The following is a 19,605-nucleotide window of genomic DNA, read 5'->3' as shown; positions in this document are numbered from 1 at the left end:
GTCCACAGCAGTGTGGAGAGGCCTGAGGCAGGAAGAGGGGTGTCCCAGGGCGGAGCTGAGCTGTCCCTTTTGTTATAAATGATCAAGGAGAAAGCCAAATTAATAAATGCGAAAGATTTTATTTTCGTGACCAAAATACACTCCTCAAAAACCACAGTCAAAGAGACAGTGTCGGGCCCGGGATCGGCGCTGGGCGAACCTGGATCCAACCTCTATCGCATCAGATCTCCCTCTGTTCACCAATGCCATTTCCAGCAGGGCTGTTTTACACAGATTTTTATGCCCAAGGCAGAGGTGCCCCGATTTCTTTTCTCACCCCCCATATGTATAAAGTTTCTTTTTACTGTGCAGGGCTGGACAATTGCTGTTTCTTGGGTGGTGGCAGGCATTGATCATGTTAGGAGAAGTCATGTATTCAGATGTATGTTTTTGACTACTTCGGTTATCTTGACTGATGATATTTGTCAAGTGCTGATTGTCCTTGAGTGTTCCCGGGTGGTTCCGGAGGAAGCCCATCTCTTCACCAACCACGTTCTTTTTTTATTTGTTAACAAGGCATTCATTCCCGCTGCCACCAGGAGATTCGCGACTTCAGTGTGGTAATCTGTCTCCGTGGTCCGAGGCTCGTTGGATGTTTAATTTATTTTACAATTTTTATTTCATACATTTTCCACCTAAGCATGAATTACTTTACATGACTCTCGGAGTTCAGTTGTTAATTGCTGCCCTGAGATGTGTGAAAAGTCTCTATTTCAGCCCGCGCCTCCAAAGAACGAGTCAGAGCTCTTCAGTTTTTGGTCTTGAAGTTGTTTATTAATTCTTACCTATAAAATTTTCTTTCTGCCCAGCTGAGATCTGCTCAGCAGGGCAGCCAAAGGCACTCTGACTGCCCCCGGGGCGGTGTTGTCTTTTTATACTGCAAACTACCTATAACATATTTACAATTACTTTCCAATACCTATCACCTATGTTAGACAGTGAGCTTCTACTCTAAGCCAATCCCAAAGTGCCAACATCACTGCAGAAGATGGAGACCAAGAAGAAGAAGAAAGGCTAGACACGCCCAAGTTCCTCCATCTTGTCCCCAAAACCCCCATTCCAAAAATCCTAAAATCTACATTTTCACCCTGTGATAATTTTATTATTATACTATTTAAACTTCTGTGACTTTCAGGTCCTCATACAAAAGCTGGTAATTTAAATCCGCAGGTGCTCTGGGCTGCGTGCCAGGGTCCCTGAGCCCCCCGGCAGGGTCCTCCGCAACTCTGGACACTCGGAGGGATGTACTGAGTTCCGACACATGACCCATTACACTTTGCTCCCCTAGGTGATCCCTTTTGCCGCCGACTGCGACCAGGACGAGTGCACCTGCCGCGACCCGGCGGCCGAGGAGAACCAGTAGCGGCGCCATGAGGGCCTCTCTGGGTCAGGCAGCGCCGGAGGAGCCGAGGGGCAGCGGCGGGGCCGTGGCATGAGGGAGAGCCGGGCGGGGCATGGCGGCTGCGGCTGAGGGGACGGCTCCAGCCCACCGAGGAGCCCCGGAGGGCGGGCTGTGGCCCCCTCGCCGTCGCTGCTCCCTCCAGAAGCCACACGAGGCGCTCAGGCCGGGGTCTGGGGCCGCCTCAGCCACACGCTGGGCTAGGGCCCGTCCACGCCGGGAGCCCGGGTGCTGCCATGGATGTGTGTCCTGGTGCGCTCCTGGGTGTCTGTCTTTGTCACTATTCACCCCTCTCTGCTGTACAGACTTCTTTTAGCAAGGTCGAGGTAGTTGTGATCTCTCTGCAAATATTTAAACTTAATTATATCTATATACATATATATAATATATATAAAAATATATATTATATTTTCTTTGCTCTCGATGAAGCTGAGAAAGGGTATCCTTTATCACACACCCATGCTGCTGTGAAGTACAAACCATTGGGAAAAGCACAGGTCAGGGCAGGAGGAGCAGGGATTTTCCCCTTCCTTGCTGAGCTGGGAGGAGGACGGAGAGAGAAGCCAAACACCCAGGCCATGCCAGGCAGGGAGGCTCCCACCGCACGGTGATTTGGGCATCTGGCAGGGACCAAGTTTTGCCCTTGGTATTTGCCAGTGCTTTGTCCTGTTCTTCTTAGGGTGTGGATCTGGATCAGGATTGTGGGGTTGAGAAAAAATGTTATTGTGCCCTTGAATCATCCCAGTGAGCACAACAGATTCCAAGGGTACCACAGGCATCCATCACACATTATTTTAGAGCCCTCTGGGCAGGGTTATGTGTCCATGGGGATCACTGCATGGTCAATAGGAGCAAGGACTCAGCGTGCTCCCTCTCTGTCTCACTCCCCCAGCCACTGCACACCCAGCTGGGTGTAGAGGCCAAACCAGTGTAGCTGTGTGATGCTTGAATGAAGGATGCTGTGGTGGTCCTTCTTCTCTTTCCCTCACATCTGAGCTCCAACTGAGTTGTGTTGTCAGCAGCTCTCAGAGGAGACTAGACCCTGCAATGCCAAAAGGACCAAAAAAAAAACTGTCAGGAGAGTTTGAGAATTATCTTTTCTCATTGAGGTTTTCCTTAGTATTAGTATTCCTTATTATTATCTCTGTCCCAGCCCCTCAGGCTGGACATACAGTTGCTGACTTCCAAGAGGCTCTTGCCCCTGTAGGCACTAAGTGAAAATCTGCAGATTCAATTCTGGCCTCAAAGAAGCCCAGCAAGAAACTCTGCCCCCCATAATTGACTCCCAGAAGCTCAGCTTGGACCCAGCCACATAAAGGCAGCAATAGGGAAGGTGCCTGGCTCCAGCTGGGATTATCACTGATGGTTTTGTGCTGTAAAGAGGCAGAGAAAAGGGATAGAAAGAGGAGAGGAGAGAAGAGAAGGGACCACAGACTAGGAACTGATGGCAGTGTCCCCGGGTGAGCTGCAGGCTGGGACCAAAGGACTCCAGGCTGTGTCCTGCCTGCATGGCCTGTGCTGTTGGATACAGGCTTCCAGCCAGTTTGTCTGATGAAGGAGTGGTGGAGAGAGGGTGACACGGTGTGGAGAGACCAGGAATTTTCAAGGCATCGTTAAAAACAGCTTCCACTAGCTCTACCCCATCCTATTTTGCAGGAATTTCCTATGCTTGTGTTTTACTGGAGGACCCGAGTAGGGGCAGAGGTGCTTGGACATCCTACCAGCATCCAGGCAGGAGATGCCTTGTCCTTCTCCAAGCCCTTTTCTGACCCCAGGTGTCCCCATCCACCTGGCCTAGGCAGAGATTTGAGGGGAGGTGGGGGACAATGAGCCCAATCTCCTCTTGGGACACCGACATTTTTGTTCTCATTGTGCACAAGGGACAGTGCCCCAGAATTCACTGTCACTTGGGCAGATAGCAGCAATATCTTGTCAGATACCCACTTTTCACTTAAAAAACAACCCTCAAGCAACCCAAGGAAATTCAAATAATAGTTGCCCTCCCAGGATGTGCAGCTTGGGCAGCCTGTCCTGCTCCACCAGTGCAGGGAAGAGGAGATCCAGGAATTCCAACACAGCAGAAGTGGGGTTCTGGCAGCCCCCACAGGTGGGGGCAGTGGGGACATGGCATGAACATCACACCCAGAAGCAGAATTTCAAGTCCCAGCATCTTGCCATGACAAACCCTTCCCTGCCTGGTCTCAGCATTACCTGGATGCCTGTGTGTTTATATACCAAATTTGTATCCTTTTGGCATGAAAATCCTGGTTTTTTCCTCTGCTCACCTGTGTGTGCAGGGAAGGGACCGTGCCCCACGGACAGGGGAACTGGGGGGTTGGGACAGGAAGTGCTGGCTTGGCTGGTAGACATTTGTGCTTCTTATGACCAGACAGCTTCTACATACTGAAATATTGTTCTTCTATAGCGACACTGAGCGGTTTTTGTCCCCTTTAGGGTTTTATTCACAATGGAGGCTGCTGCTATTTTTATTTTTTTGTATTTGATAATTATTTTTTATAAAAATCTATGAAAAATAAATAATCTTCTCATCCTCCATCTGTCCTGCCTCTTTGATTCACCCCAAAGGGGGCCAGGGAGGTGGTTTGGTCTGACATATTCCTCTCTTCCCAAATCAGAGACTCTCCCAGAACAGTCACAGCCCAACTGGAGATTTCCTTTGGGTTTTGGGGTGTGAGGGGACACTTAGCTCCAATGCCACCTCCTAATTCAAGGCTGCTACCCAGGCAGCCTTTTGCTGTGTCACCAGCTGCAAGAACACTTTGGCAGAAGGTCTTCTCCTGGTTATGCTACAAACTGGCCACTTTTTGTAATTAAGCCACTTAAAATGACGGGAAATGTGTGTGTGTGTGTGTGTGTGTGTGTGTGTGTGTATGTTCACATCCCTGGCGATGGGGAGCAGAAGGTGGCCCACACTAGAGCCAGAGGACCATGTGGTATCCTGGCAAGAAAATTAAACCCCAAGACAATAAAGTTGCTTTAGATTTGTTTGGATTTTTTTTTTCATCATTTTCTTCAGTGACCAGGTAAATTTTGTACCTATGGTCTGAGAAGCACCAAAAAGCCCTTGCCCTGTGTTCAAACCCCACTCTTCTTCCTCCAGCCATCTCTGATGCTCCTCATCAGTCTTTTCATCATGTCTGGTCTTTGCACAGGGACTCAGTCCCAGAGGAGGAACAGCATCTCCTGGTGACATCAAATGTCCTCTCTAGGGCAAAGCTCCCCAAATCACACACTCTGGAGAGGAGCCAACAGCAGCCCTTCCAAAACACACACACACACAACATTACCAAACCCTTCCTAAAAACCTACCAATGTGCTGCTGATGCACCCCTTGCAGTCCACTTCACCCTTTTTTGGGGTGCCTTTCTCCAAACCCCCGTGGATTGCAAGCCGGATGACCCCTGAGAAGATTTTGTGCTGAGGTATTGACACAGCAGTTTAGGCTTGCAGCTGCACACCCTGCTGCCACACAGACCCTCTTCTCTTCCTCCTCCTCCTCCTCCTCCTCCATCTCACTATATAGCCACAGCTTATTGTGCAATGAGATGGTGGTTAACTGCATGGAAAATAGCAGAAGGAAAGTATTGGGAGTATTTTTAGCTTATTTTCCTGCAATTTAGCACTGGGAAAAGAAAAAAAAAAAATCAAGTTGTTCCATGAGACTTGATGAAGTCTGGTTTCCTATGGATTTGTGTGCTATAGTCCCTAAATCCCCCTCCTGTGTCCTCCCAAGTGTCCTGCCTGTCTGCCTGTCTGTCTGCCCAGGCTTTCCCTGGGTCTTCCACCCATCTGGCAGGGCAGGTGGCAATGCACACTGGGCTTGGCCAAGGGACCTGCCCTTGTAAGTCCTGATGGCCTGACCATTAGACACAACACAGCACTGTAAGTGGCTTTTGGCATCTTCTGCAGATCTCACCTCTGTCCAGGCACTGCTTTTCACATTCTTTGTGGGACATTAATACTCATGTTGCTGCTAGTCCTCTGTCAAAAGTCTGCCAGATGGACCAGGACATTGTCCAGGGGTGGTTAATCACCAGACAGCACCATCTCATCTACCTAATATACTAAAAGAATGGCTAAAAGGTGGGCAAATCACCTTATAGACAGAAAAAATGGCTTTTTTGGACTCTGCTTCCAAGTTCCCAGCCTCTGTGGAGGTTTGCAAATGAAGGGCTGAGAGACCCTTGCTGAGGATGTGTAAATGCAGTTTTTCCCCAAAGAAAGGGATGACTGGAGACATCTTTACCTTCCCACATCCAGCAGAGCAGGTGGGCAGGACAGGGCTCAGGACATGGCTCCATCTGTGTGTGCTGAGTGGTTTGGGACTTGGCTAACCCAGTGGACAGACAGGCTAATGCTAAACTTGTGTGAAGACTCACCCAAGTTCAAAGGCTGAGAGTGTTTCATCTGCAACCAAAGATGACATCAACTGGACCAAAACTATAAACAAACACTCTAGTTTGCCAGAGCCAGGGATTACTAACAGCTCCTTTTAATAGTCAGTTAAATTATCATCTGGAGTTTTACATAGTGGTACAATGATTTTTGTTGCTGTTGTTTAAAACCTTTTTTTTAAATTCTTTTTTTTTTTTAAGTAATCCAGAAGGGTTTTGTATTTCTTGCCACATGGCTATCTCACCCTAAAGCACCCTACTTTCAATCTACAGTAGTAAAACGTCACATTAGAGGTTTAATAGAACATCAAGGAACATGAATTGTAGCCATCTTTGTAAAGAAAAGGACCAAACTGTCTTTATATGTTAAATAACTCCACGACAAGGAAAAGGTAGTAATGCTATTACAGGGGTACGGACGCAGCAAAGAAAAGTTAACGACCCAGAGGTTCATCTCAGGTGAATGATTGCTCATTAATTCAGAAATAAAACAAAAAGAAAGGGCAGGGGGGGTGAAGGAGGTTGCAGAAATGGTTGGAAAACAGTTCTCCTGTTGTTGGCAGCTTGGGAAGAATCAGGAGTCCAAGAGAGAAAATATTGTGCAGGCCCAACAGTAGGACCCTGCAGCAGATGTGGGTGGTGTCAGCCCTGCAGGGAATCTCAGAGACACAGAATGGGTTAGGTTGGAGGGGACCTTAATGAGCATTGGGTACCAACCCTGCTGCCGTGGACAGGGACACCTTCCACTAGACCAGGGCATGCTTATTTTGGGTGAGCAAGCCCCACACAGCACATCTCACCAAGGCCAGGTCTGCAGCCAAGGGACAGCCCCCATGGTGGACTGGTCTGGTACCCCATGGTGGCTGCTGGCATTTGTCTGAGAGGGACTCGTGTGGTAGCTGAGAGACTTGGACAAGAAAATCCAAGCTTGGGCAAGGTTCTGACTTGCAAAGCTAGAGTGAGGATACCAAGAAGGAAGCCTCACAAAGCCAGGGTCACTGTGAAAATGGCCCCACAGACGTGCCAGGCTGCCAGGCCCTGCCAGCACAGCAGCTGCAGGGGCACCAGAGCAGGCAAATCAGCAGAGCACAGCCCTGCCAGCAGCCTACACAGTCTGTCACAGGGTGAGGGTGCTGAGCCACGTCCAGCTGTGCAAGGGTGCTCCCAAAGGACCCCAAAGGAGAGCTGGCTTCCCCCTCACTCTCCAAAGCCCAGCCCCTGGAGAAGCCAGGACCCAGGGAGCAGAGCCCAGCACAGCTGGCTGATGATGCTGCAGGGCTTTGGTTGCCCATGCAAGAGCTTTGAAGTGTCAGCACAGAAGCAGAACAGAAATATCTGCAGAGCCTCGGTGTAAATCTTGGGGCCAGATGAAAAAGTAACCTAGGCAGGTGTGAATGCATGGGGTGTGCAGGGTTTTCCTGGCAGTGTCACAGCGAGTGGCTGGCAGACAGCACTGCTCCTGTCCTTGCTGCTGCACCTAGTAAGCAATAAAAGAGAGGAGTCTGCTACCCAAAGGAAAACAGTCTGCATTTCACATAAAGGCCATGTACACGGTATTACTTGGCGAGAAACCAACTGGTGTCTGGGCCAGAGCAGCCTTCCTTCAAACATCCCTTCGAGGCGTTGAGCAGAGGTGCCCTTTGCCCATGGCTGGATGGCTGCCTGGCTGGAAGTTAAAAGTTGTCTCAGCATCTGCTGGGATAAGCAAAAGGATAAACAGAAGTGTCTTGGCCACGAGTCTCGCTAAAAGGAAAAGGAGTGATGACTCAGTACAGATCACCTGCCCATCTATACCTGTGCATGGAGGTGGCACTGGTCTCACTCCGAGCCCTAAGCCCTTGGCAGCATCAGGCACATCAAAATATAAGGACAAACACATAAGAAAAAGCCAAAAGGATCCAGGAGACTTCCTTCTTGCACAGAGCAAACGTTTGTCTGATCACCCCTGCCAGACACACAGTACAGCAGTGACACAGGGATGCCCAGGTCATACTGACTGATGGTGGCTGCTCCCAGCAGCTCCCCAGTCCAGGCCAGCTGCCCCTGGAGAGATGTCTGCCCATGAGAAGGAGAGAGCAAAGCACAGTGTGGTGCTGCAGGAAGACACTGAGCTGCTGTTGAGAGAATCCGGTGCTGCAGCGCTGTCGGCAGTGACGGGGTGCAGAGCGCAGCCGCCTCCCTCTCAGCACCACACAAATATTCAAGCCATGTCCTTGGCAGGTAGGAGGAGGAATGAGGCAGAAAATCATATGAGACAGGCTGAAGACTGTTCCTGCCAAGACTGAAAAAAATGAAAAGGAAATTTCTCTCTGGAGGCATCGTAAAAATCCCACTGTAGGGCTCTGGTCTTGTCTAGATCAAAGGTGCACAGCTGGCAAGTCCAGAGGTGCCTCCTCTGCAAACCAGGCAGGAAGCTGAAGCTAAAAGGAACCTGTTTTCTGCCTCCAACATCATCAGCAGGGACAGGGATTTGGAGAATTGTTTACTCGGAACCAAACCCAGTGTCCCAGTACAACCCCAGCTCTCTAGCTTTAAAAAAAAAGTTACCAGAGGAAGAGGCAGATGTGAGCCCTGAACACAGGCAAGCAACACCCCCAGAAGCCTGTCCTCCATGCCCTCTCTGGGACCAGGACCTTCAGCACCATCCTGCACCACAGCATTGGGGTACCTTGCATCCCTCTCCCCTCACCACACAGAGCCTGGGCTATCCCACAGCTGCAAGTGTCTGGTGCAGAACATCTTGTCTGTGTCATCTGGCTGCTCCTCTCCTAGCTGAGTTCTCCTCAGCAGCAGCTTGATGTTGCTCCTAAGTTTTTATTATAGTGGGGAAAAAAAAATAATAGAAAGGATTTTAAGGTTGACTTCCAGGGAATGTGGTCCCTCAAGAAGAAAGCTCACAATGTCCAGCTGACTACTGGCCCTGAGGCCAAGCTGCTTTTGTTCTGGAGGACTCTGTATCTTGGAGCACATGTGGGTTTTGGCCATGGCAGAAGAACCTGAGGAGATGGGGTCACAATGCCCCTGCCTCTTCGCCCCAGCTGATGACACCACACCAGCTCTGCCCACCAACAGCACCATTGTTCTCTCAGGTCTCACCCAGACCTCATGATTTACAACTGCAAAAAACCCCATCCCAACCCTGCTGGCCTCCCAGTGGCTGATTAGCTCAGCCATAACCATAAGCATCTCAACTTGACCTGCATGCCCTGCCTCCATTTTTGCCTGCATCACCTGCTCTCCCATCCTGGCTGTGTCACCACTTTTCTCCCACGACTGGTGTGGCCCATCTTTGGAGACAGTCCCCACAGCCAGGGCAGGGATGGGGCAGGAGAAGAGGGCTGTGCCCTCCCAGCCTGCCTTCTCCACCAATGCTGAGGAACCTCTTGGCAAAATGAATAAAACAAAACCAAGAAAACTGGGTCCCACAAGACTTCTAACTAGAAAGGCTTTTGGCCAAGTTGAAGAAGAAACTAATACTGAGTCAGTCCTGCACAGAGCAGCCGGTTTTGCGCCCCAGTCCAAATCCTCGCCTCCAGAAACATCAGCGACACCCTCCCCCTCCATGGGTCCATGTGTGAAACCCTCAGAAACGCCCATGGGAAGGCCAGCCTGAGAGCAGGTGCCCAGAAGCCTCAGTAGTCCTTGTCACCATAGTCATTGTACAGGACACTCAGCGTCTGCTCCTCGCACGTCTTCCTGAGGTCGCGGCTGAGCTCCGACCAGTCGAGCCCATAGGGCTTGATCTCGCTGTAGCGGCAGGCCAGGTACTTGAGGGAGGAGCGCTGCAGGCTGATCTTGGGCTCCTGCAGGAGGCCATTGCACCAGCTGCTGAGGTCCCCCAGCTGCGAGAGGATGAGGCCAGCCTTCCTGCAGCGAGGGCGGGCGAGGGGAGATGCCAGGGGGGCGATGGACAGCGAGGGGTGGCAGGGGTGATGGAGACACCACAGAGAGGATGGCGGGGAGGGCGGGAGGAATGTATGAGGAGAGAAAAGTAAAGACAGTTAAGGACACCACGGGAGCTCCTGAAGGGAGAAGAGATAATGCAAGAGCAGCTGTGAGGAGCTGCCAGGACAAAGAGGGATGGCGGGGCTGTGGGGACACACCATTCCCAAGGCAGCACTGCAAGTCAAATCCATGTGAGAACAGCCCCTACCCAGTGCAGAGATGCCCAGGTCTCCATGGCAGTGCTGCACCTGCTGCACTGGTCTTGGGACACACACCTCACTATCCTGTCGCCTCTTCTTCCACCCTGTAGCACTCACACAACAAGGCCAGGTTTGCTGAGAGTTTATTATGGAGACAGTCACAGGTGTAGCTGTGAAACCCCCAGCACCCTTTGCATGGACATCACCAAGGACTCAAGTGGCACCACCAGTCACTGTTGCAGCTACTGGACCCCAAATATAACAGGATGGGAAACAGAGCCAATAGCAGTGTAGGCAGTGGGGATAAAAGCTAAATCGTGTCAGGCATGACATATATGGCCAGCCCAGAACAGTGTCACCATGTGTATCCTCTCCATTAAGTGTATGTGCTGCATATTCAGGAGCTATGCTGGCCATTCATGGCTTGGTGTAGGAATCACAGAATGGTTTGGTTGGAAGAGACCTTAAAGATCATTTTGTTCCACTCCCCTCTCCCATGGCAGGGACATCTTCCACTTGACCAGGGTGCTCCAAGTCCCAACCTGGCCTTGAACATTTCCAGGAATGGGGCATCCTCAACTTCTCCACTGCCAGAAATGCACACAGTATTGCAAGCAGCAAGCCAGGATACCACTAAGGAGGAGGGAGATTTAAGAAAAAAAAAATCCAAACCAGAATGTCCTGTCTGGCTTGTGAGGGTCTGTATGGAAGGCTGAAGGTGAGATAAGAATTATGATCCATACAAGACATAAGTACAGTGAATGACATTCCTGCTACATGACTCACAATATTTAGGAACAGCTTAGGAAATGTGTCCTACGGGACACCGTGCAAACCAGAATGGATACACTGGAGCACACATCAAACCCATCCAAAAAGCTCTGAGAGAGCAGGGGATGTGGCAGATCTCCTGGTTCTTTGCATGTGCACTTTGTATCTTCCAGTTGTGGAGAACAAGACGAGGAAAGGCAAGTCACTGCAGCAGCAGCTTGTAAAGAGCCACAACCCAGCCAAGGAAGCCTTGAGAGAAGGTCAGGTGACAGAGGCAGAGCAGGTCCAGGATGAATCCATCTTCTGCAAGAGACATCCAGCACACCCAGGGCATCATAGCCTCCGTGCAGGCTTGTCCTGGTAGTGAGGAAGTGCTAAATCACCAGCCTCTTGTATTGGCTGAGATATTGGAAGAGCACAGAGGATCATGGCCAAACATGATCTAAGCTGTGTTCTCTTCTTTTCAAATTTGTCCTCATAAAATTGCGCTGCTAATGTTTTTATCAAGAAAATCAGTTTGTACAGATAAAACACATTGTGTTCATTTTAAATTTGTCTCACACTTTGGGTGATCTCCAGGGAATGTGGCCACTGTGGAGGCAATGGATTCAAATAAAGCATCTTGAAGGTATCTCATGTGCCTGGAAACCCAGACCAAAGTTTAAGTGTCTGATGAGCTGGGATAAGTTTCCTACCCAGCTCCAAGGTCAGTTGCTGGGTTAGAATAGTCGAGGAAAAGAAGATACAGCCCCTCACTAGCTTTAACTCAGCATCTGCTCAGCCCAGAACAGGCAGCAGTCACAAATCATGATTCTGAAGGAAAAAAATCACATTCTTACTGGACATTCTTACTTAGGATAAGCACCTTGGGCTGGTGTGACAGCTCCAGGATATGTGTACCAACCATGAAGGAACATCCACTGCCTCTCCACACCTCCCTCCAGGCCAGGCACACCATGGGAGAGCTGCCTGAAGAGGAATTAATTTACCCTAAGTCCAGTCAGAGCCAATCTTGGCTTTCCTGGAGAGAAAACCTTGGATGTGACTGCAGCTCCAAGGGCCCAATCTGGAGCCACTGAAAGGTTGTCCAGCTCTGCAGCCACATGACAAGTGCCACCCCAGAGCTCATGTCCAGGGCATGCCAGAGAGGAAAAGGTGGTTTAAATGGTTTTGGCTCTGGAGACAGCCACCCAAGCTGGCCAGCCATGAGAAAACAGCCAAGCTCTCACTTGTCTTGGTCTCTGCATGTGACAGCCAAGCAAGATGCCACGAGTGCCTCTCCTCCTCCAGGTACCCTCACAGGAATGCCTGATATTATCCCACAGATTTTGGCTCAAAGCCCATAGGCACCACCAGACTTCACTAGGCTTTGCATCAAATCCAACTTCCACTTACTGTTTGCTTTTTTCTCCATTTCCTTTCCTTATACAAAGACCAGGACTCTCTGCAGCCCTTCTTGGACCGTGAGGGAGCGATTTGCCTTCGCAGCCTCAGACAAGTTATCTGTGCGCTCACAACAAGTTCTGCTTCTTCAGTCCAGCAGCCAGCACTGCCAAGAAGGGAGCTGAGTGTGCCACAAATGAGCAGAGTAGGAGGTGCCCTGGACGTGTGGAGGAGGAGGGACATGGTAGAGTCAGTCGTGTGGGTCTGCATCCCCGACTTCAAAGGAGCATCAGCAACAGTCAAACAAACACTGTCTGCTGGCTAAATAATGTCATCTGCAAGTGATTTGTCCTGTCACCACCAGTCTGGGTGCTTCGCCCTCGCAGACGATCAAACAGGAGGTCTGCTTTCCAAGATTTGTCATCACCAGAGCCCGCTGCAGCTGCCTCAGTGCCTCTTTCCAAGGAGCGCGAGCTGCAAACACTTCATCAGCGACTTGCGTCATCCTACCCCGAGCGCTCCAGCGTTTCCAGAGGCTGCAGTTAACCCTCTGGCTTGAATATTCACACAGAAAATGGTATCATTTGGGTAATTCAGTGGCATTTCTGGCTGCTCCGTGGCAATGCCTCTGCCTCATGGGGCTCGAGGAAGCAGCTTCCATGCCGTGTCCTGGCTGGTGCTCACTGGGGCAGGGAGCAGCAGTGGCAGCACTCAGCCTCGGTGATGGCAGCGGCTCCGTGACGACTCCAGTCTGTCACGTAAGGAATTTTATGTGTTCCTCATGCAAATCACCACAACAGATGTCAGATGGTCTGTGCAAACTGGGGCTGGATTTCACATCTGGAAATGGAGATGGAGCGGCATCACCACAGCTGGGATCAAGACAAAGGTGAGACTGAAGTCCAAGCCTGCTGATCCCACTGAGTGTCGGGGGAATGAGGCAACCCTGGGCAGAGGAGCTGCTGGGAGCCTTTGCCCTAAAAAGGCTCCATGTGCTGCAATGTTGCTACTGAGCTTTGAGGTTGTGCCTCAAAGAGTTCACATTTCTTAGGACATAAATAGGAAAAGGGAGAAGAGAGGAGACCCCACCTCCACTCCAGGGCATGGAAACTCCTGAGAGTTTCCCACCAAAGCTGTGCCAGGACACAAGTGCAATGCACTAAGTACAAGAAGGCACAAGCTGAGTCTCTCTGACTGCCTAGCAGAGGTTTGGAGGACACAGAATGTATATGGAGAATTTCCTATCCTCTGCTAGAAGTACACAAGTGATCACCTGGAGAAGCAGGGCTGGAAGACAGTGGTGAGACTGGCAAGAGGAGGGGTGGGGCACGGTGTAAGGCAGAGGCCATGAATTCCACAGAGTAGGAGCTCTTGTTGATGTACATTTGAAAGCACCCCTGATTCCCAGATGAGGTCACAGCTCTGGTTGTTTGGAGGCCAGATGCTATGAAACACCACTGCAGCACACGCAAGCTCTCAGCCCAGCCTGCTGAACTGACTGGAAATATCCACATTACTGGGAAACCACGCAGACTAAAGCAGATGTTGAAGGACAGGGGGAGAAGGGAACATCTGGCTATTTCTACAAGCCTGGGACATTCTCAGGCAGCTGGAGGGGCTTCAGCAACCTGGAGAAGCCTGAAAAGAAGACATGGTGCTTACTCAGGCACAAAGAGACTATTTTAGACAGGAACCTCCTCCAAAACCTGCTGTGGCAGCTCAGCACTGCCTGGGCACCAAAAACACTCATGTCACCCACACACAACCACAGATGTGGATCAAAAGTGAGGAAATGTACAATTTAGACCTAAAATCAGTCCTCTGCCTGCTGGGGACCACAAGCTGACAGGGTTCAGCACACAGAGGTACATTCAGCTCAAGCCAAAGCTCAGGAAAAGGTAGAAAGCAGAATCCAATCTCCATCCCTTGTAGGCGTGTTATTTTTCCAAGATCTTCTGCCTTTTTGCCTGTGGCATCAGCTATGAAGGGAAAAAGAGAATCCCACCCCTTTGCCACTCTGCACAGCATGAACATGTTGGGCCAAACTCCAGAGACAGGACAGGGCTGATGGGATGGACAGCAGGGTTGGGTTGACAACAGTCAACCACTTTCCACCTTGTCCTATGTTAGTGGTCCTTGCACATGCACAGCATCCAGCAAAACAGAAACCCCACTGTGACACTCTGAGGTCTATCATCCATCATCATATCATAAGATTTGCTGAAGAGATGCCTTCCTGGTGACCAGAATCCCTGAGGGACAAGCCTGCTGGAGGGCAGGCCTGCCTGCTTAGCCAGCTCAGCTCCCAAGCCTACCTGGGCCCCAGCTCATCCTCACAGCGCCAGGTGAACTCCCCAAAGCTCTCGTAGTGCTGGTTGTAGTGGTAGAGGACTCGGTGGAGGCTGGGGGAGCCCAGGTCCAGCAGGGTGTTGTAGGCTGTCTGCTGCTCCTTGCCGCTCGTGTAGCCATTGAAGAGGTTGTAGATCTTGTCTGCTATTTCTGGGCACAAGGACAGGGGGTGTTCAGGGGGGTGCAAGGAAAGGCATGAATAAAGCCCACCACAGCTAAAGCTCAGTTCTGGGGAAGCCAGGACCAGAACCAAGATTTGTCCACTGAGTTATTTTGTTATATTATGTGATTTACATCACATCAGGACAAGGTTCCAACAGACTAGATGGCATTACCTGGGCTCAGTCCAGGTTAGCTTCCCACAGTTTGGTCTAATTAATAAAATTAATGGGTGATGCCATCAGGTAGTGTTAGTGAAACACCATTTATTCCCTTTTGTTTTCAGAGAGGACGTGTGTCTCCTGCAGCCCCCATCTCAGCCCTGCACACCGTGTGGCAGCTCCTGGGCCACTATGGGTGAGGGAGAGGTTACAGCCAGGACATGAGACATGTACAGGAACATGCTGGAAGGGGGAACTCCCTCTTGTCCCAAGCAGCTCCCTCCATCTCACCTTGAGCTTTCACATCATCTACCACAGGGCACGGTGTCTTGACCGTCACATCACTTGACCTGGAACGCCTTCCTGTGTTGTCAACTCCCCAGAGCGTGAACCTGGATGGGAAGGGGAAAAACGAAGCTCTGGGCTCCACACAGAAATACAGGCAGCACCAAACAGGATCAGGATGTCAGCACTGCCACAGGCCTGGCACAGGGCACTCACATGTAGGTGGTGTCAGGCTCCAGGCAGCGGATGATGAGGGAGATGGTGGAGGAGAGTCTGTCAGGCACTTGGGCTGGCATGGCACAGGGGGACTTGGCACCAGAGATGATGTCATCCACAAAGCTCAGCACTGTCTCTAGGGAGAGAGGGGAGGATGTGCCACTGGTGATGGCACAGGGGCTGTGGAGAGCCTGTGCCTGCTGCCACACTGCCTGCTGCCAAGGGGGTACAAGGCTAAGGCATGAACTTGGTGTAAAGTTGGACCCACTGCTTTTCCAGAAAAGCTCATCCCTATGGTATGGAGCTGCCCCTTTCTGCAGCATGGTGGGCAGGAGAAGGGCTGCTCTCTCTTCCCCAGGATATTTGATTTGTTGCAGCATCCCCTTGCAAAAACAGACAGGCCCTCTTCTAACACGTCCATCCCACTCTCCCTGGAGAACCAGGGGAGTCCCCACTCACCTGTCTCCACCTTGGAGTGGTCCATTCTGTCAGTGACCTTCTCTTGACGGAGGAGGTAGTCCACAATCTGCACCCCAATGGGGGGCTCTGAGTGGCCCCACTCCAGTACCACCAGTGTGCTGCTGGGCTCATGTACAGTGGAGAGACGCAGGCTGGGGGACAATTTTTGCATTACTTTCTCACAACAAAAGGGATTCAAAGCCATTAACTCACAGGAGACAGCAAACTCAGGAGAGAAATTACTCCCCCTCCCTTTCCCCTCCAGGTTCTGGGCATGTTGGTCCAAAGGACTCATTCCTTAGGGTTGCTTTACCAGGATGGATCCACAACCAGCCCCGCAGTCCTCAGCTGAACTCAGAAAAGAACTGCAACTCTGCACTCTCGATTCCCAGGTCACCCATCAGTTTGCAAACCTGCCCCCCGAAGGCACACAGCCCCACCACCTCCTGCCACCACACTGCTGGCCATCACCACCTCTTCACAGACCCACCACACCACAAAGCCAGGCTGGGCACCTACATGGGGTGTGGGAGAGGAGCACAGGTGGGCAGCCCGTCGGCCCCGAAGGCACTGGAGTCACAGCGGCACCAGTCCTCGATGACATCCCCGCTGCCCGAGCACCACAGCAAGCTCATGGTGGCCTCCTGCAGCAGCTGGGAGACAGGAGAAGGGGTTGAGCACCGGGCAGGTGAGCTCCCTGGGTGCAGGGCCCTGCTGGGAGCTGCCAGGCACAGCTCAGAGCAGGCCCCAGAGAAGAGAGGGGTAGAGAGGATGAGAGGGTAAGAGCTTAAAAGGGTAAGAGAGCAAAAGCGTAAGAGAGCAAAAGCATAAGCGAGTAAAAGGGGTAAGAGAGCGAAGTTTTTGTTACAATACAATAAATTTTCTTCTGTCTTGAATATTCTGATTCTTACTAATTTAGTACAATATACAAATCTTATAGCATTTACATACAACCTATAAGAATCATTACATTACCATACTGTGTTACATTTTAAACTCTAAAAACTACACTTTGGACCCTTTCTGCCAAGCTGTAGGGTCTGCTCTGACCTTTGGACTTGTCTGCAGGCAGAGGGTACTGTTTCATCAAAAGGGGATTACCTTCAGCTGGCTACACCATTGTTTTCTTGTTGTTCAGTAACTAAGGGATCTCAAAGCTTGCTTTCATTTCAATCTCGCTTATAGTTTCTATATTCTCAAAATCTTTTGCCAGGCAATCATATTTATAAGGCTCTCCTGTTTCATCTTCCCCAACACTCCCATCCCACCACCACTTGTGTTCATCCGTCCCCTGGTGGGTTCAGCACAGCCCATCCACCCTGGAGAGCAGGGCTGGCCAAGGGGCAAGGGCTGCCAGGGCTGGACACGATGCTCTCTGGGCAAGCTGCCTCCAAAGCCAGCCACAGCGCTGTCCTGCCCCGCTCCTGTCCTCACCCGCTGGGTCTGGTTGTTGGTGACCAGCTCGTAGAGGGGGGCTGCCTTGGTGACCTCCAGCAGGATGGGCTCAGCTGGCACCTCAGGGCTGGAGGAGACGTGGCAGAGCGGGCAGGAGGAGGGGCAGCGCCCGCGGCTCTGGCACTCCATGCGCACGCCGGCCGCCACGCGCTTGGTGCCCGACTCCGAGAGGCTGGCGATGTACTCGGGGAACGTCAGCACCTTGGGGTCCCGTTCCCGCTCCTCTGACTCATCCGAGGGTGAGTTGCCTGCAGAAGGGGGGAAAGTGACACCAGGGTGGGCTCCAAGCCATTGGTAGGGGAATATGAGGGGCCAGAGCTCTGCCTTCCACCCAGGAGAGAGGCAGGGCTTCCAAAGAGCCCCCTGCATCCTTTTGCTCTGTAGGGATTAGGATTAAGGATTAAGATGTGTAGGGATCTTTAGAGGAGGAATCACGACTAAAAAGCCCACCCTGGCCTCTGTGATTGCAGGTCCTCTGGTCTCCCTGTGCCTCAGTTTCCCCAGCCCCATCCCTACAGCTGGACTGGGACAGTCCAGCCTTACAGCAGCTCCCCACGAGAGGGAGCCCCCTTCATGTGGCTGGAGGCTCCTGGAGAACCTGCCTGGGCACCTTCACGTCACACTGACTCCCCAACAAAACCCCTGCCAGACCACTCTCCTGCAAAAGCCCTCCTGGCCCTACAGAGCAGGAAATATTTTGGCACAAGAGGAGCAGTCCTTGCACAGAAGTCAAAAAGGTGAAATCTGCCCATCACTGCTGTGCCCTGGACAGCATCACCCTGCCATGGCGAGCCTTGCCATGAAGGGACACAGTGCTTTTCACACGAAATCCCTGCCAAAGGATGTCCCTGGATTGATACAGAAGAAAGAGGGGCCTAGAGGGACCGTTGAAGATGGTTGGTGGGGTTGGAGGAAGCTGAAGGATGACCCAGGCAAAACCTCACCCCCAGGGAAGGTTCAGGCCATCATTAGTGGTGACCTGGTATGTGGGGAGCCACCATGGACCACATCCATGATTCAATAGGAAAATCTCCCTCTAGCAAGGATTTGTGGAGAAATGGGCCAGCACTAGCCCATCCTTGAGATTCCTGAAAGAAAACAAGGCTGTTAAAACAAAACCTGGGATAGAAAAGTGTTGCTCTGCTCCCCCAGGAAGCTGGAGATGGATCACTTTAGGCTGGCTGTGAATTGCAGCTTAGCAGGCACTGAGGAAAAGCAGAGGAGCCAGGGAATGATTTGTCTCTTGCAATTTCTCAACCGATATCCAGCCCCTGACGTTTGCAAACAAAAAGCAAAGGAAGGAAAGTGGCAGGTGCCAGAGTGAAACCTAAATGTGATACTGTGGGTGGAAAAAGGCTGCCAGCCCTGAAAAGCCTCTAAGCACGAAAATCAAAGAGGAGGAAATTGCAGGAGAAAAAAAGAAGAGCTTGCAATCAGGAGGTGCTACATCTGGAGACAGCCCTCAGCCAAACAGCACCGTGCCTGTGCTTCCCCAGGTGGGCTTGTGAAGAAGTCCAGGCTCCAGGAGACCTAAGCCCACAGGATGCAGACTCAGGCTTTGAAAGAAGCCCTTCCCACACAGGAGCCCTGGGGAGATAATAAGTGTCTCTGTGGCTGGGACATAGCAAGAGCAGCACCACAGGCTGGTGCCAATACTGAGAATTATGAAGCCTCATGATGGAAATGATGTGCCCATTGTGGCGCCTGGGAGCTCCAAGCTCACACTGCCTGCACCTGGGAATTCCTGGGCAGAAGCAGCAAACCAAGGTCATCTAAAAGGCAGCAGCTCTGCTCAGCATCCCCCATGCCCAGGCTTGGGGGCTGGCTCTTGTTTGCTGCCCAAGCCTGGATGCTGCAACCCACCATCTCCAGCATAGGCAGGAAAATACCTACAGGCAGCTTTGCTGAGGCCAGCACAGGAGATCACAGAATCACAGAATCACAGAATAGTTGGGAATGGGAGGGACAATAAAGACCATCTTGTTCCAGCCTCCTGCCATGGGCAGGGACACCCTCCACTAGACAAGTTGCCACAGACCTGAGGACAGATGGCAGCAGGCAGGGGTTAGGCTGCCTCAGCTTTTGTGAAGCTGCCATTCAAAGTGGGCAGGACCTCTTCCACAGGGCATCCATCACTGTTCACTGCAGACAGGGCACTGGAGGGGATGCAGCAGTGCCAGAGGCCCTGTGCACCATGAGGAACCTCCCAGCTCCTAACTGGTTCCCTGGCATTAAAAGTATTCTCCCCAGGAGAAGGAAACACTCTGGAGGGAGAGAAGTCTGGCTGCAGGATGCAGGTGGAAGAGAGTAGATATGGCAGAGACAAAAGGAAGGAAAGAATAAGATTAAAGACAACAGTTAAGTCCAGA

At 51.4% G+C, this 19,605-nt stretch overlaps 2 protein-coding genes across 5 annotated transcripts in view; one reads left to right on the top strand and one right to left on the bottom strand.

Annotated features, from left to right (window-relative positions):
• The window catches only part of PAPPA2 (pappalysin 2), an 88,648-nt gene extending 87,246 nt beyond the window's left edge, over positions 1-1,402 (top strand). Inside the window, exon 22 of the mRNA XM_054638467.2 lies at positions 1,328-1,402. Coding sequence (XP_054494442.2) covers positions 1,328-1,402 — 75 coding nt within the window. The remainder of the gene's footprint in view (positions 1-1,327) is intronic.
• Positions 1-19,605, bottom strand: part of ASTN1 (astrotactin 1) — a 69,783-nt gene that overhangs the window by 957 nt on the left and 49,221 nt on the right. For 2 of the 4 annotated variants that reach the window (XM_077182006.1, XM_077182007.1), the window contains exons 17-23: positions 17,216-17,484; positions 16,301-16,434; positions 15,782-15,933; positions 15,323-15,458; positions 15,113-15,213; positions 14,468-14,651; positions 5,936-9,720 (exon numbers count right to left, since the gene is read on the bottom strand). In XM_077182006.1, coding sequence (XP_077038121.1) covers positions 9,486-9,720; positions 14,468-14,651; positions 15,113-15,213; positions 15,323-15,458; positions 15,782-15,933; positions 16,301-16,434; positions 17,216-17,484 — 1,211 coding nt within the window. In that variant the 3' untranslated portion in view covers positions 5,936-9,485. Of the gene's footprint in view, positions 1-99; positions 2,481-5,935; positions 9,721-14,467; positions 14,652-15,112; positions 15,214-15,322; positions 15,459-15,781; positions 15,934-16,300; positions 16,435-17,215; positions 17,485-19,605 lie in introns of those variants that run through there. The other 2 variants (XM_077182009.1, XM_077182008.1) reach the window with 2 other exon arrangements.

Source organism: Agelaius phoeniceus, chromosome 8, assembly GCF_051311805.1.
Source record: "Agelaius phoeniceus isolate bAgePho1 chromosome 8, bAgePho1.hap1, whole genome shotgun sequence".
Taxonomy (NCBI): Eukaryota; Metazoa; Chordata; class Aves; order Passeriformes; family Icteridae; genus Agelaius; species Agelaius phoeniceus.
Note: the sequence above shows the minus strand (reverse complement) of the source record. Positions and strands in the feature narration are given on the sequence as shown.